This window comes from Cynoglossus semilaevis, chromosome 2 (genome assembly GCF_000523025.1).
Source record: "Cynoglossus semilaevis isolate Cse_v1.0 chromosome 2, Cse_v1.0, whole genome shotgun sequence".
Classification (NCBI taxonomy): Eukaryota; Metazoa; Chordata; class Actinopteri; order Pleuronectiformes; family Cynoglossidae; genus Cynoglossus; species Cynoglossus semilaevis.
This window is the reverse complement of record NC_024308.1, coordinates 10,148,487-10,164,704: the sequence shown is the minus strand read 5'-3', so window position 1 is coordinate 10,164,704 and position 16,218 is coordinate 10,148,487. Positions and strand designations below refer to the sequence as shown.

Genomic DNA, 16,218 nt, shown 5'->3' with positions numbered 1-16,218 from the left:
ATCAATAAGATGCAAAAAAAAAAAAAAAATCATATTTAAATAGTGTGTGGAACAGGAACATTAGTAACACGACCGCAGGGAAAACAGCTGAATTTAAAATGTAAACTTCATCTTGTTTTTTGCTTTAGGCAAGAATGTGTGTTGCTAGTCAAAAAAATGCTAAATGCATCACTTGTTGATGTTGTACTAATACAATCAACATTGTGTGCAAAGAGTTAACATTTCTTCCTCCTGACTTATGTACTCTGCATAATACGTCCGGAGCAAACCCTGCTGTGAATACACCTACACTCATTAGTAGTGCTTACCTTGTTCACGGCCATTACAACTTAAAACAACAGCATATGTTAACTACAAGGCTGAAGCTTAAACTGTGTAGTTAAAGGGCAAAAAAATAAACAAACTGAGACCGTACTACAAATCATTGACTATAAAGAGTGAAGAAGCTTGGAGAAAAATGTTAAAACTTTTGAAAGTCATTCTCACATTAAACCCTTGCACAACCCAATAAATAAATAAAAAATAAATACAAGCCCAATATTTATCTTAAGTTGAGAAGACTTGTTTCATTTTGGCAAATTTCTAGATTTCAAGGTCTCAACAGATAGACCATATATACATATTATATATATATATATATATATATATATATATATATATATATATATATATATATATATATATATATAATATGTATATATGTTCTATTATTTCTCTTCTATATATATTTAAAAAGTTAGCCACGTAAATGTAATAAATACTTTAATCGAAAACAAAAATTAATTGCAGTATCATACTGAGAGGAAGGCGATATCGCGATAATACGTGACATCAAGAACAGGCACAGAAGCAAAGAGATCTTACTGGGCTTGTTTTTACGTAGTTCGACACATCTGGTAAAGGTATTTCAAAAACGCAAGTAAACACAGAGTGTACTGGTATAAGTTTACATTTTTGGTACAAATTTATGTTTAAATGATAACAAAAATGTAAATTAGAAATGTATTGATACATATTTGTGGTTTTGGTGTTGATTTTATTTTGGTAACATAGTTCTATATCTTCATATATCTTCAATGCTTTAGACGATCTTTGAAGAAGGGCGTATCACTGGTCTGACCAATCAGGCGATGGCGGGGGGACCGTTAACGTTTGAATAGCTGCGGGTAAAAACAGCGGCAGATGACAGCGGCAACTTGTGGCGTTACATCGTACCAGAAGAAAAACATACTCACTAAGACCAGACCGAAGGTTTTCTCTACACCGGTTCAGAGGGTTTGTCACTAACCGAAGATGTCGAAGAAGCAGATTTACTACTCTGACAAGTACAACGACGACGACTTTGAATACAGGTAGGTTTACTGTTGCCGACTTCTGGCTAACTGATAGTGTGTAAGATCGTTAGCCACAGCAGCTTGTTGACCAACTGAACTTCGACGGGTAGATTGATCCACGTGTGGTTATTTTAAAATATATCCTTCTCTAATTTGGAAAATATTTACACAGTGACTTGGTAGAATGTAACTATTGTAAAATTTAGCAGCTGGGGTTTGTAGGTACTTCTTATCAAACAGATTTTTTCGAAAACAAATTAAAATAATATTAGTAACACTAGGATTATGGATTTGACCTTGTATAGAATTTTGTTCCAAAGCAGTTAGCAACACTGATGATTTTCACCTGGCAAAAGTCTGACGTGGTAGCTGTGAACCGTGGCATTTAATGGATGAAGGGAATCGTGCTTCCTGCTTTGAGCGTATACTGCTATAAAAGTTAATGTGTTATCCTCATGTAAATGGTATTTGTTATTTATTTTAAAAAAATGTCTTATCTCAATACAGACATGTGGTGCTTCCAAAGCAGCTGTCCAAACTGGTGCCCTCCGCCCACCTGATGACAGAAGAGGAGTGGAGGGGCCTTGGTGTGCAGCAGAGCCAGGGCTGGACTCACTACATGATCCACAAACCAGGTCAGGAAACACACAATGTTAGTTCTATAACTATTTTACAACGCAGTTGAAATGTAATTTATGATTACAAATGTAATTGTAAGGTAATGGATTAAAGATTATTTAATTGAAATACTTAATCAAAGAATGCTGTTGTCATCATTAAGCTCTAATCCATTCCCTTAGTCTTCTTTTGGTCATTTCTGGTTCCATAAAATAGTAACATATGAATGTAAATGTGGACAAAGTGGACTTCATGTGGCGGAGCAGAATAGATACAAATTGATAAAAGATGACAACGTACCAGTTGCAACTCAACATAATGAAAAGATATTTTTAGGCAAATATGTTTTTACATGTTGAGTTTTAAGCAACAATTACTGGTGTTTTTCAAATGTAATTATTTCTATAGGTCAAAAATACAAAGGTAAAATTTTAAATTTACTTTAACTTCAAATTTTATACAGAGAGAAGTCCAAATTATTATTACACATTATCACTTATCTTATCCAAATTATTATTATTACACATTATCACTTATCTTTTATTATCAGAGGATCAGCCAAAGTGCTGCAGTTTTGAGATAACCTTAGGAAAGATGATGATGTGGATGTTGAACATCAGGCAGGAGGAAGGAGGGAAACACTGCATAGGTGACTGTATGTAGAATAACAAAGATAGCTAGTTGGCTATTTTGCTAAGACAGTACAGAAATGTTGTCATTTGTTAGCCGTTGTCATGTAAAGATAGTCCTGGTTTAACATTGACCCCAGCCTCAGATGCTGTAGTGACTACTGTTGCTTTCTTAATGATGCAATTATTTTTTCTTTTTTTACTTTTATTTTCCAGAACCACACATACTGCTTTTCAGGAGGCCTTTGCCGAAGGAGTAAGAAGATGCACTTGTATGATTGTTTATTTGTATTGTCTTTCGACCATACATTATTTCCTATCTGTTGAATATGTGTAGAAAGTGTCAACTTTTGTTCTTTCAGTCTTCCTCAGTTTTTAGAGGTAATGAGAGGCATATATCTTTATTCCATTGTGAATGGTGCCCATATAATTAATTTGCCGAAGTGAATTGCCTGTCAGTTCTTTATTTTTAATGTTTTTATTTTCGCCATTTTCTATATTTTCTTATTTACTGAGTCGTCATGAGGGCATAGGATTATTTTATTCTAGAGCCTGGTAATTTTCCAAGTGTGATTTCTGTGTCTGGACATTTTATGTTCTCTCTATTACTGACTGTTTTGTATATATGATACTTCTAGATATTTTATTTTCACTGAGTTGTGAATGGTATAAGCTTGTTGTCATAGAAGAAACAAAATAAATTGTGTTATCTTTAAATCTCAAATATTTGTTTTGTCACTTTCTAAAAACTTTTTCTTGCTTCTACTTTAAAGGATGAATGTTCAATCAGAAACATTAACAACCAGTGGAGTTACAAATTCAGAGTGTCTGACCCCTAAAGAAAAGGACGGGGCCCGAGGTTTGTGCACTGTCACTTTCTCTGGATTGTAAGTTCCAGGACCCGGAATTTTCGTTTTGTCTTTGGGTGAACTGTGTCGTCCCAGAATGGAAAACGCTGGTTGTCTGTGCAGATAGACACCTGGGTCTGTAGTGTTGTACCTGCAGGGCCCCGGTGTCTGTGCTAAATCCACAGAGGGCCCACCAGGGCTGTAACTAGCTGACATGGTGTAGCATGCACTGGCTGGTTTGTTTGGTACTTTAGGCCCCATGAGTGGAGGGAGATGGTACTTGTTAGGAGCAGGTACGGCGTCCATGCTGCGGTAGTGCGTGCGTGTACCCATTGTGTAGGATGGTGGTCTGCGCTGTAGGTTGCATGGAGGAGCTTTCTCTGGGCTGTATGCACCAGGTCCAGGTGTCTGGAACAGATCCTCTAGGAGAGAAACCATTGAGGAATATTAACTGCCGACTCCGTGCCATATGGTAGAGAGCACTTAAGGAGGTAATGGAGTCATAGCAGCTGACAACAGCTCTGAGCTTCCAAAGAAGTTGGGATGTTTATTTTGGCTCTGAGCTGTAAGGGAACATATCTGAGGGTAAGGAAGCTTCCAAGAACTTCCAAAGAAGTTGGGATGTTTATTTTCTTTTAAAGATATAAATAAATCCAGTTCTACACCACTCTAATTCGTGCCCCCAGTTGACCTGCTGTTACAAGACTATATATTTTAACTTCTATAAATTGAGTTTGCACACTCCCCAGTGTGTCCTGGAAACCTGAGGCAGACAGGATTAGACACGTTAGGCGAGAGCGAGTGTACATGGGTGCATTCAAGACTCGGCGCTCACTGATTGGCTGGTTTTATCATACAGGTTTTTTTTTATCTTTTTTTTTTCTTTCTCATGTATTGTGTCTAGGGGAGTCATTTGGACAGTGAAATTCAACAGAAGCATTACAAATAATGACAATTGTTTTCTGGTGCTAATCTCTGACAATATTAGGTAACTAGTCATAGTAAAAGTCATGCAGAGGTGAGTTCAACAATATGTTAGTTCATATTATCAAACCAACACTGTGCTTGGTGCTACTACTGTAAATGCCATATCTGAACTACTTCAACAAAAATTCTTAAGTTGTTATGGAATATAAATTAGTTGAAATAAATAGTTTAGTTTTGCGGCTTTTATGTTTGGATTTGAGATATCGCAAGAGAAGACACTCACTCTGTCTTTTGATTCTGCTTAACATGGAGTATGCAGGAGTACCATCCTTCCCAAAGCGTGTGATCTTTGCATCAACATAGTACTGCGGGCCAGGACTGCAGTCAACAGAATATACTGTAAAAAACAAACATGTAAAAACATCAAACCAAACCTCTCATCTTTATATAAAGTACTGTCCCCACAATGAGACCTGCCGCAGTGGCCATTAAGTCAAGGAATTCAGCATTCATAAGGAGTTGTCTCCCCCTAGTGTTTACATCTTATATATACATATATATATACACATATATATATATTTGTATCTCAACTCTTTCAGTTACTTTGCTGTTAACTGACACAAAAGGTTTGACAATGTCAACAACGAGCACATTATTTTTTGAAGGAGGAAACAGGGAAACGAGACTCACTACTGTCACTCATCTTGCCGTGAAAGGAGTAAGCAGGACTGGTGGGTTTGGTGAAGTCGTGTCCATTAAATCCAATGGTTGGAGGAAGCCCATAGCGACCAGGACCTGGTCCTAGAGAAAGGACAATGTCAAAAATGTCCACTGAGAGGACTCACAGTAAATATGTATTATTTCACATACAAAAATGTGTGCATGTGTGGTACGTTTAAAGTCCTATTAAATAAAAGTCAGCCATACCTGTTGTAGTTAAAAAAAAAAAAATCAATTTGCAATTGAATTTGATTTTTTTTTTCAAACCACTAATTGCATCATATGTGGGTTTTATTTTCATATTCAACGTAAGGGTCTGTTGACCAGTCAGACACATTAAAACAGTGTTTTCCAACCTATTTTTTCAACTAATTAAAAGCAACACACTATAACAAACATGAAAAAAACTAATTTTAGAAGAAATGCCAAGTCAAAAAAAGGTTGAAAATAATTTTGTAATTTAAAATTAGCCGTTGACTTTTCTAGCTTGGGTGTAGCGAGCTAAAATACAGAGCATGGCTCTTGAAACAAAGATGTCAGGGAGTCCTGTAATAAATATATCTATTAAGACACCATCAGTCTGCTCTTAGAGACAGGGTTCAGTGAACAACAGCCTGGAGGTCTTTGTAACCAAAACAACAGGGTCAAACACATGGATACCAGAGCAGAATGGGGGTGAAAACGCCAAATCAACCTGCAGAAAGTAATGACTTACAGCAGTGTACAAGTGTTCAGCCCACAGAGCCCAGAAAAGGAAGCATTTTTCCCAGTGTGAGACAAGTCCTGGCAGGTCTGCACTTTGACAAATCCTCTGTTCCGTTCAAGTCAACATTCTCTTTATGGGATCTCAACTGAAGTTTGTGCAGAGCTGCAGTAGATTCTAAAAAAGGTCACACACACAGACTCACACCCTGGACTTACCCTTTTCTCTTCCTGAAATCGCAGGGTATTTTTTCTCCATCGAGTCTTTGTAGACGTGATGATGATTCTGGAAGTCGACAAGTGTTAATGTTAATCATTCACACTGCTTTGTCAAAACAGATGGATGTATAAACTAGAGGTGTAATTCCATCAGTTATTAAAGCTCATTACTGATAATATTAGTACGCCGCAGTACTTCTTTTTATTAAATACTTTAATTCAAATTTACTTCAGCTCGTATTTCTAAATTCTGTACATAATCATGTTAATATTCTCATGATGATATTTTTCTTTTGCACACTTTTGGCTGTTGTGCAAATGTCCTGATGTCTGGAAAAATAAAACATTTCTACCGGTTTAACAAAACAGTCAGTGACAATAAAATCAATGGGAAATAAATACGTACAGGAAGTACTTACCACACACAATTACCTTTCAGCAAGACCAAGGGCAGGTTGCAAAACAGTCTTTAACTTTAACTATTCCATGTTCACTTTCACCTGTGTCCCAAAGAACTCTCCAAACCTGGAGCACAGATGATCCAGAACAAATCTTTTAATATCAGTGTGCACAGTTAAAGTCACTGGATTTAACCCAAAATACTCTACGGCCGTTGGCACAGACCAATGGCCGAGGCTCCCTTCTCAGTAGTGGATGTAGAGTTGCACTCGACTGCTGCCTAGGAACAATAATGTCATCAGTCAGATTCACTTTCATGTAATGCTAGCTCCCCCCCCGCAAAGCATGAAACCAGGATCCCCCGCTCCCTCCTTCCCTTTTCACTCTTTCTGCTCAATGCGGCGTGGAGACACAATATCACTCTTTAACCATGCATGCAGTTTCCACAGAGACTTCACTGCAGGGCAGGATCCCCTGGTGTCACAACAAAGTTTGGGTAAAATAACCCTTCTGTACTACAGGGCCTTCACAACACATGAATCCAGGAAGACAAATATTTTAATGTACTGTGATCAACAAGCATGTGCTGCCACATCCAAGCTTTTTTCCACTTCACTGAACGCCTCCGTATTCCGTCGGCCCACAGATGACTTCAGGTGAGCACATGTGCAGGCCATACTGTTTGTGTGTGTGTATTTTCCTCCCATGAGAGCACTGTGATGGAAATAGAGCCCTATCACAGATGTGGGGTCAGATGCAGTGCAGCACACCTGGAGCAGCTACGACAGACCCACGGATCAAGTCATAAACTGACAACATACAGCTGGAAATCAAACCAGCCACCCTCTGCTTCCTTATCTTTGGCACCAGGTCAAACAGACGAGGTTACAGCTTAGCCACCTTTGATCTTTGCTAATCCCACTGGTAATTTGTAGTTGGAATTTGGAGGAGTTGTTTAAAAGTCATGATGGAGCGGTAGGCCAGAGTAACAAGTGGGCGGACAAGTAGTCTGTGCAGAAAAGCAATATTAAACTTTTACAGGCTCCTAATGCTATTGCAGCTGCAGCTTTGGTAACACATATCTGCTGTTAGCAGCAAGAAACAGGAAAATGATGCACATCCCAGCTCAGGAATGTGTACAGTAGAAACTGAAACAGACGTGAGCATGCTTTCTCCCTCCAACGCTGCCGCTTGCCAGGGGTCAGGGAGTCAGTTATCAAAGCAAAGGGACTTCTGAAGCAGCATAGTTGTAATGCAGCGTACTGCAGGCAGGAAATTATCTCCAGACTTAACTAACTTTTCAAAGGGAACCGGGAAACGGAGCCTTCTGACCCGCTGCCGCTGCAGAGACGAGGTTGTTAAAGAAGTGAGGGGGAATTTAAGCATTATTTTTTTAAATGTACATATACAGCATCAAAACATGTTTATTTTTTAATTCTTGTTTTAAAAAGCACAATGTTTATATGACTCGGGGCTACATCTAATCAAATTTGGTATATTTACACAAATCTTTAAACTTCATTGTTGATTTTTAAGGTTGAACGCTTCATAAGTCAATTCAAAACGACAGAATAAACAAACCAAAGAATAAACACAATAGCTTATCAACTGTACAATCAAAACTCAAGGTAGGTAAGGTGAAGAGTTGACTGGAGAGCAGACGCAGATGCAGCAGTTTGAGAAACATGTCAGCTGGTATGCCCTGGTGCACGACTTTCCGACTCTTTACCAATAGATACCATTGTCGACATTGTCGTAAAAAAGTATATGATAATTAGGATACAGCCATGATAAACAAAAAAATAACTTGTCTAACATGTCTGTTGTTTGAGAAGGGGAAATGATCGCAAAAAACATGTCTGTTGTTTGAGAAGGGGAAAAGACAGAGGAGGGCAGAATGACAACAATTAAAATAAAAATATTATGACTTTTTGCTACAAATAAATACCACAGAGAGACAAAATAACAAAATATATCGCTTAATGTCAGGTGTAATTACAAACATAAATACTTGGTTATTTTTAGTGATTATAAAGGCAATAACAGTGAGTAAAAAAAAAAAGATGCTATTGTGCCTAATGGTGACCAAGAGCAGGAAGAGGAAAACATAACACACAAACATACAAACGTCCGCTCAAGCATTCAGAACATGGAGACAGCAAAGAACACACACTCCATATACATAATCACACTCTTCAGACTCCGCCCCCTCCTCCTCTCAGCCAGAGCTTCTCTTCTTCTCATTCACTTTCATATTCACAAATAATGTACAAGTTAAAGGCGGTTATGGCTTCACTCTGTGAGGGGTTCTGTGGAGGAAATACAAAACAAAACAAGCAACTTCATTATTAGACAATAACAGAATCTGAGAAAAATATATTTGGAGTCTGGTTTTAGCTCCAACCAAGCAGCAGCAACATCACACCTGATCTGACACGTTTAATCAACTGATCTCAGGCTACACACATCTGACTGGTTAAAATTTGGAGCTCTTGGTTGGTTGGAACAAAAAGCTGCAACCGCACAGCCCTTTGAGGAACTGTTTGGACATGCCTGATCAAAAACATTAAAAAATACATGAATTAATTTTTTAAATTTTAAGCTTTTTATGTGAAAAATGTGATTGTTGTCTATGGTGATAATTCTTTCTGTTTATTATATCTGTTTACACGCAGTTACTGCAGAACTCCAGATGGAGGTTTTCACAGAATTTGAGTTACAGTAGGGATTTGACAGCTTGTCCAAAAAGTAATAATGATGAAATGATAAAAAAATAATGTTCGTTTGACTAAATTACAGCTAAATAACCATAAGACATTGGAGTGACAAAACTAAAGTGACAAAATGCCAGGACTTAATTGACCAAAGACACAAGTTGTTCATACCATCGTTCAGGAGTGTTTTTTGTGTCCAGTGTGGGCAGCTGTTTGTCGGCTGGTAGCGGCACCGTCTGCTCTACACTTTGCTGGATTTCAGGGTGAGCAGACTGGTGCACGCCATCTGCATCAGCCAGGAATGGATCGGAATCTGGGTCGTATTCGTAGGAGTAGTAGGAAACCTCTGCCATGGAGCTGAGGTCCTCTTCACCTGATCGGTTTGAAGTGACACATGCAGAGAGAACAGTTAAAAAACCCAGCAGTGCAACAATACCGCATTAGAAACAGCAGGGGTCCCTCTACACTCACAAAACCTACTCCAATGAGTTAGGTCCAAATCTTCAGTTTCAAAGTTGTGTTTCAGTGTTTATTTTACAGTCTTTATTTGGCACACTTCGCTGATTTAGAAACTTTATTCACAATTAGATAATTCATATTTATTTGATCTAATCCATCCATTCATCTTTTATGGAAGTGGCCTGAAAAAGCACGATCTGGTTGTAAAAAAAAATGAACTAAAATGCAGTGCGTGTATTCTACTGTATGCTCTGGTACAAGTTCACTAACCAGACAAGTCTGTACATGGAGGCTAATACCAGAGCTTCCTCCCTGCTGTGGTGGAAACCATTAGCTCCTTGGCGTAGCCCACTTTCACCTATTACACCTACGAGTGCACTCAGTGAGTCCAACGGTCTAATGGTTTACAATGACAGTGTGTTTACAGCTTTATTTATCCTGATGACCAGCAAGTTTGTTCAACTGTAGATGAGGACATGTCCAACTGTTGGGGCGTCTGTCCCCAGACTGAACAGTGAACGGACATTTATTTGATCAATTTGGTTTGTTTGGGTGAAACACATTCCTCAGGTGAGTGTGTGAGCCTCCGTTTTTGTAATACGGAGACTTTTTTGGGAGCTGCAGGCTGTGAAACAAGTCAGTGCGTGCTTCACGCCACATCACACAAAAACACACACACACAGCCCTGCACATTCATATTCACACAGGTCCTCCGTGCATCACAGCTAAACTTTGACTCTCCTCACAGTGAAGACATGTCTAAGACCATGATTAAACTCCAGAGTCCGTCCTGACGTCACACTGACTTTGGACATGAAGTGATGTCCACACCTCACCCTGGCTCCCTGATTTCCCATTCACTTTGTTTGCTCTTTCTGGTCACAGTCACCTGGCACACATTCTTTGCTGATTTTTTTCCTAAACTATTTCCCTATTTCTAAGTTCCTGAACTTTTCTTTATGTTCCAGTTTGCAATAAAAACAATAAAAAGCAGCAAAAGTGTACAAAACGTTGAACAAATGTAACCTCCAGTCTGTGTGCGACTTCCTGTGTCTGGATACAAAGTACACCTTTACTTCAAACCCAACAACACCATTGGGGACACCACATAAACACAGCACCGTTGTTTATGTAGGACAGTGCAGTGAGGACTGTCCTGGTTGTCCCCGAACAACACTGGTACAAGCACAAACAACAACACAGGAGAGACGGTGCTTCAAGCCAGGACGCAGTTGTTTATCTACAGCTGAAGGACAAAGGACAATCTCACAAGGACGAGAAGAGGAGGACATAGAGAAGACAGACAGTTTGAAGAGACTAAGATAAGCCATTCATGAAGAACGCATGTCTTCACAGAGGTGGTGGATTAGGACACCAAACTCAGCTACATACAATATAGTCCAGCTGTGCAGTCATCGTGTTAGCAACAACACCATCTGTATGTTATTCACACCTTAATCCATATACTGTAAATACAAGAGTCTTCAATTCTCTTCAATTCAGGTCTTCAGATATCCCTAGTAGCTTGAATGCACTGCGCAGAAATGTAATTTGACTGATTGTTGGATATGGAGGGAGAGGTGTTAATGAGGGAGATGGACGTACATGAAGAACTGCCGTCGTTACAGCTTTAGACAAAGTTACCTGGGATTGCAGGCACTGAAGGTTGCTCAGTTTCGTGCTCTACTGTTGGTTGCCTGTCCTCTATCACGGTCTCCACTGGGAAAACACAGGCATAAAAGCACAGAGATTTAAAGTCAAAACATTACAGTGTAGGACAGATGTTATGATTTCAAGTCAACATTAGACCTGAGATGTGTCGTGTTTTACTTGATCAGGTTGTTCAACACTCAGAATTAAGTTTTTTTCATCTAACCTTTGATGGAAACCAGGTTAAAATGATTTGAATTGAAGCTGAGTCTATGGTTAACATTTTGCCGATATCCGATATGCCGATATTGTCCAAACACTTAATTTCTGATTCCGATATCAACCGATACCGATATTTGCCCCCAAAACTGCGGTAAACGTCTCAGGACCTTACCAGCTATTCCAGCATATTTGGCAAAACCCAGGCATTGGGTTATCAGGTTTTCATTCCTACTTATGCTAATATCAGGCCAATCATATCGGTCGGCCCATATTATCGGACATCCCTACTTTACAGTAATATCAGATCTGTCCAATCACACTGTTCTCATTTAGTCAAAGAACATTTGAACAGAACTTGATGTCAATTTTTAGATGTGGAAAAGACCCCTGACCCAACAAAGAAGAAATTAAGAAATTAAATTATATTTTTGTACTATTATATTTACATTTACATTTAGATGCTACGTAGGGACAGAGCTTTGTTATTATTTCTTGGTTCATTGGTCTTTGACCTAAAGAAAAACATATCTAAAGGATTGTCTTTGTTGCGTGACCTAGATTGTGCACATAAATAATTTTGACCCACTAACCAACACATTTCTGCCAGGGGGGTCATTTTTGGAAACACACACTGTTCCTGATGCAGCCATAGACAAACAAGCAGAGGTCAGGGAGTGATATACAAAAATAATTCTTCTTACACTCTCCACAGCACGAACCCCTTTTTAACGCCAAAGTTTTGTCTATGTCTTTTTTTGTCCTAATCTGCTCCACAACATGAAGGCTCCTTTGTTGTTGGGCTATGCTTCGGAAAGGAATGTGACAGAGATTTCAAAGGGCTGGACAAAAGCACTCTGTCATTTGGACGCAGCCCTGTAATACAGCAGGGAGCAAAAAAAGGGGGGGGGGGGGGGGAGTGTGACGGGTCAAAAAAAAAAAAGAAAAACCCCAAAAAAACCCCGTCTTCCACTAATCAGCTCCACACCTGAACAGCTGTTTTAACAGCTCTGACCTAGGGACACACACACAGACACACCATACACAGTGACATTGACAGAATTCTATCACTGCCAGTGATAGAATATAAACATAAACATAAAGACTGACTAAACAGTTTTACTCTGGGCCCAAAGGTTCCATGTTTCTCAGCCGACTATATGTTCAGGCTGCGACAGTGAAGGCAACACAATGAGAGACTCATGAACCCAGCTACAGTTAATCCTTACCATGTGGACACTGGGACATTGGGACCTGCTTGATACTGGTTCCGTTTCGACAGGCAAAAACCTCCATCTGACACTGGTTCTGATAAAGCTGCCCATCTGACCCACACACTGGTTCACCATCATAACCACAATCCCTGTAGCAGGTGCATCGTTCATACTGCTCCTCCTCCAGGCAGCCCAACACGCTGTTGCACTGATTCCCCTGCACGAAACCTGCACGGAAAAATAAAAGTGAGGGTGAACTGGAAGAACGACTGGAAACCGGAAGCCAGCTGTTTGAATTGGTCTTTCAGGACACACACACACACACACACACACTCACCGATCCAGTGATTGGTTGAACTTTCCACCTCATTGCAGGTAGGTCCATCACAAAGCTCCCGCGCTAGTGGACTGCTCTCGCTAACGTTGTAGAAGCGGGTGGCCTCAAAGGCTGCACAAGAAAAACACACAGAACAGTGATGACGACCGCCTTAAAGAGGTCATAACATGACATACACCCACTTACATGAAAGAAGCCACTCCATAAATCATGGTGAGCTCGACATTTTTTCCTGCTTTGTGACTCTTTAAAAAGCTGCACTAAAAATATTCATCAGAGGCACACCTGGTTCGTAGTAGTCATAGATCTTGACCGGAACAGGCGCTGTCTTGCCCACGATGTACTCCCTGACAGCTTGAAAGGCCACACATGTCACACATTGGCTGGGAATCTAAGGAAGGGGGCGGGGGCAGATTGAAAACTACTTACAAAACCAGAAACATGAAAAATGATATAAATACCCTTTAGACTCTTTAAAGAGGCTCTAACATGGTGCAACATGTAGTTTTACTGCCTATCCACCGTCACTGCGGCAGGCTTTGACACGTACACACCTCTGAGTGACAGAGTAATGAGGATGTAAACTCACCTCATCAAAGTAGAACAGCACTTTTCTCCCATTCAGCTCGTATCTCTTCAGCCCCACTTTCTTATCCATCAGCAGCTGTGGAGGAAGTGAAACACAAACTACAATCAGGAGGTGGAAACACAAACACCACTGGACACTGGTCGTACTGTACTACTGCTTCTGTCCTCCAGGTGTTTGGATTAACTTCCTTTATGGGGGGAGAATGTTTTGCAGTTTTAAAACACTTTTTTATCTCTTTAACGGAAAAGAACTTCCTAAAGACAGAAACAAAGAGGCATTGATGTCCTGACCTAACTGACCCTTCAGCCTGAGCCCAATAAGACAGAAAGACACTTTGGGAGAGGCAGTTCTGAGCATCCTGCAGAATATTAACAAACTGTTATTGATGTGGTCGCTACACGACCTTTTCAAGTGAAACTGGAAAAAATAAAATTGAAAAAAAAAAAATTGGCTCAAGGGCAAAATTTTATTATTATTGACTTGGTCAATTTTTGGTCAATTTTTTTTATTATTATTGACTCGGTCCTCGAGCCGGGAGTTTGAATGCCGTGATCTAGGGCTTCAAATTCAACATCTTCAATTCAATTTCAGATTTCCAGATAGTAAATAAACTGAAGGATAACCTTCTTTCCCCCCCAAATTTGACTACAAACTGAAAATGGAAATCAACAGACAATCCCTTCGAATGATCAAGTTCTAAGTCCTTCTATAAGACTGATAAGAAACAAAAGGCTTTTTCCTAACATTTCAAGTGTACATGGTTCTTTCAAAGATATGATGGCCAAACTAGACTTAATAAATAGATCAACATCCTTTAACACATTTAACCTTCTCCTTATGCAACACAAAGTTGATGCACAACCCCTTATAAATGAAACAGAAAATCTCTATAATGGAGTATTTATTGGGTATTGGGCTCCATTTGCTTAGCACACACACACCAGGCAGCACCACAGAGAACTGGACAGTTCCCCATCATGGAAATTATGTTTCACTATTAATGAGTTTTTTATATTTTCTTAAAAAATACCATTAGATAACTTGTATGAATGTTTACTTAAACCAGGGGGGTCAAACCCATATTCACTGGTGGCCACATCAGCAACACAGTTCCCCTTTAAGGGCCGCTCATAAATGGAAGACTGTATAGATGTAACTGCTCCATAACATATTAATAAATGTTTTTGAAACTGATAAACTGTTAAATGCTTTTTAAGCTCCCGTGGGCCACTAAAGATGACCTGGCGGGCCTTAAGATTGACAAATGTAACTTAAACCATTTAAGAAAATCCTGTGCCAGACTCTTAGCCTTAAAGCTTTATATTGCACAGACCATCCAAGTTCACTTGGTCTGTATCTGAGGCTACTCTGAACCACCACAGACCACAGACCATATGGAATCTCCTGTTATTGTAAAGCCATCACAGAGAGAAAACCTTGACTCATATCATAACATGGATCAGAACTTTCATCTAGAGTGACCTAATCAGGTTTTCTGTATTAAAAAAGTTAAATAATGATATTGTTAAAATACAACAAACAATAACCAATTGTGTTCCACTTAAATAGTGATTTAAAGAGTACTGTACGACTGAGTCGCTGTTTATTGCAAATTTAAGTCGGCAGCCATCGACAGCCATCGACAGCCATCGACAGCCATCGACAGCCGACATGGGAAATTCCCCACAGATGGTATTGTAAAGCCATCACAGAGAGAAAACCTTGACTCATATCATAACATGGATCAGAACTTTCATCTAGAGTGACCTAATCAGGTTTTCTGTATTAAAAAAGTTAAATAATGATATTGTTAAAATACAACAAACAATAACCAATTGTGTTCCACTTAAATAGTGATTTAAAGAGTACTGTACGACTGAGTCGCTGTTTATTGCAAATTTAAGTCGACAGCCATCGACAGCCATCGACAGCCGACATGGTAATTTCCCCACAGATGGATCTGTCGTTCTGTCGAGGTGGCCGCCTTCAGACAGCAGGGGTTTATGAGGTGCTCAGGCCGAGCTGGCGCCACGGACACACATGCCATACAAGTCGTCCCTGTTTCCAAAAGCATTGTTTCTTAGTCTAATAATAAACATTCACAAATGAGCTCCAAAAGTTCTAACATTCGCTCAGTGTGCTTCTGCTCCAACTAAAAACAGCTCCTTTTAATTGATGATACGATGCCACAGCTGTGGGAGCTCCCAGCCAATCACACAGCTAATCAGCACTGCAGCATCCAACAAACCAAACAGTCACCAGTTCAGGAGCCAAGGCTGACACCATAAATTGAGGAATGTAAGCTGCAGTCAGAGCAGGCACCAGTAAAACTGTAAGGGAGGCCAGCAGGGGTGTAAAATGAGCTTGTTAGCCAGTGCAGCTCAGGTCAGCCCCAACAGACACACTCACAGCACTGGATGTTTGCAGTGTGTGAGCTACTGTTTAACACCCCAGGGAGCGAGATTGGTGGCTCTTGTAGAAGTGTGGGCCTGACGACTGAGGTCCAAAAACTGGTTGGTAATGAGGAGACCAGTCACTGTTGGAGGCCTGAGGAGCTGACCTGGAACCAGCTGTTAAATTTACCTCCACCTTCTCTCACTCTCCATGGACATATATATATATATATATATATATATATAT

General features: G+C 39.7%; 3 protein-coding genes across 5 annotated transcripts in view; 1 reads left to right on the top strand and 2 right to left on the bottom strand.

Moving 5' to 3' along the window:
* Positions 1-1,131: 1,131 nt before the first annotated feature.
* cks2 (CDC28 protein kinase regulatory subunit 2) lies at positions 1,132-3,305 on the top strand. Its single transcript, XM_008336806.3, has 3 exons — positions 1,132-1,352; positions 1,842-1,969; positions 2,798-3,305. The coding sequence occupies exons 1-3, from the start codon at positions 1,294-1,296 to the stop codon at positions 2,839-2,841; spliced, it is 231 nt and encodes a 76-aa protein (XP_008335028.1). The 5' UTR covers positions 1,132-1,293; the 3' UTR covers positions 2,842-3,305.
* cimap1d (CIMAP1 family member D) lies at positions 3,033-8,234 on the bottom strand. Its single transcript, XM_008336818.2, has 5 exons — positions 6,417-8,234; positions 5,998-6,064; positions 5,047-5,157; positions 4,640-4,753; positions 3,033-3,851 (listed from the first exon to the last, which is right to left on the bottom strand). Exons 2-5 carry the CDS (start codon positions 6,035-6,037, stop codon positions 3,364-3,366), a joined length of 753 nt encoding a protein of 250 aa, XP_008335040.1. The 5' UTR covers positions 6,038-6,064; positions 6,417-8,234; the 3' UTR covers positions 3,033-3,363.
* Positions 8,235-8,254: 20 nt separating this feature from the next.
* cpamd8 (C3 and PZP like alpha-2-macroglobulin domain containing 8) overlaps positions 8,255-16,218 on the bottom strand; it is a 38,030-nt gene continuing 30,066 nt past the window's right edge. For all 3 annotated transcript variants that reach the window (XM_008336829.3, XM_025053745.1, XM_025053749.1), the window contains 7 exons: positions 13,579-13,653; positions 13,275-13,380; positions 12,990-13,100; positions 12,668-12,880; positions 11,214-11,288; positions 9,282-9,483; positions 8,255-8,705 (listed from right to left, as the gene is read on the bottom strand). In XM_008336829.3, coding sequence (XP_008335051.1) covers position 8,705; positions 9,282-9,483; positions 11,214-11,288; positions 12,668-12,880; positions 12,990-13,100; positions 13,275-13,380; positions 13,579-13,653 — 783 coding nt within the window. In that variant the 3' untranslated portion in view covers positions 8,255-8,704. The remainder of the gene's footprint in view (positions 8,706-9,281; positions 9,484-11,213; positions 11,289-12,667; positions 12,881-12,989; positions 13,101-13,274; positions 13,381-13,578; positions 13,654-16,218) is intronic.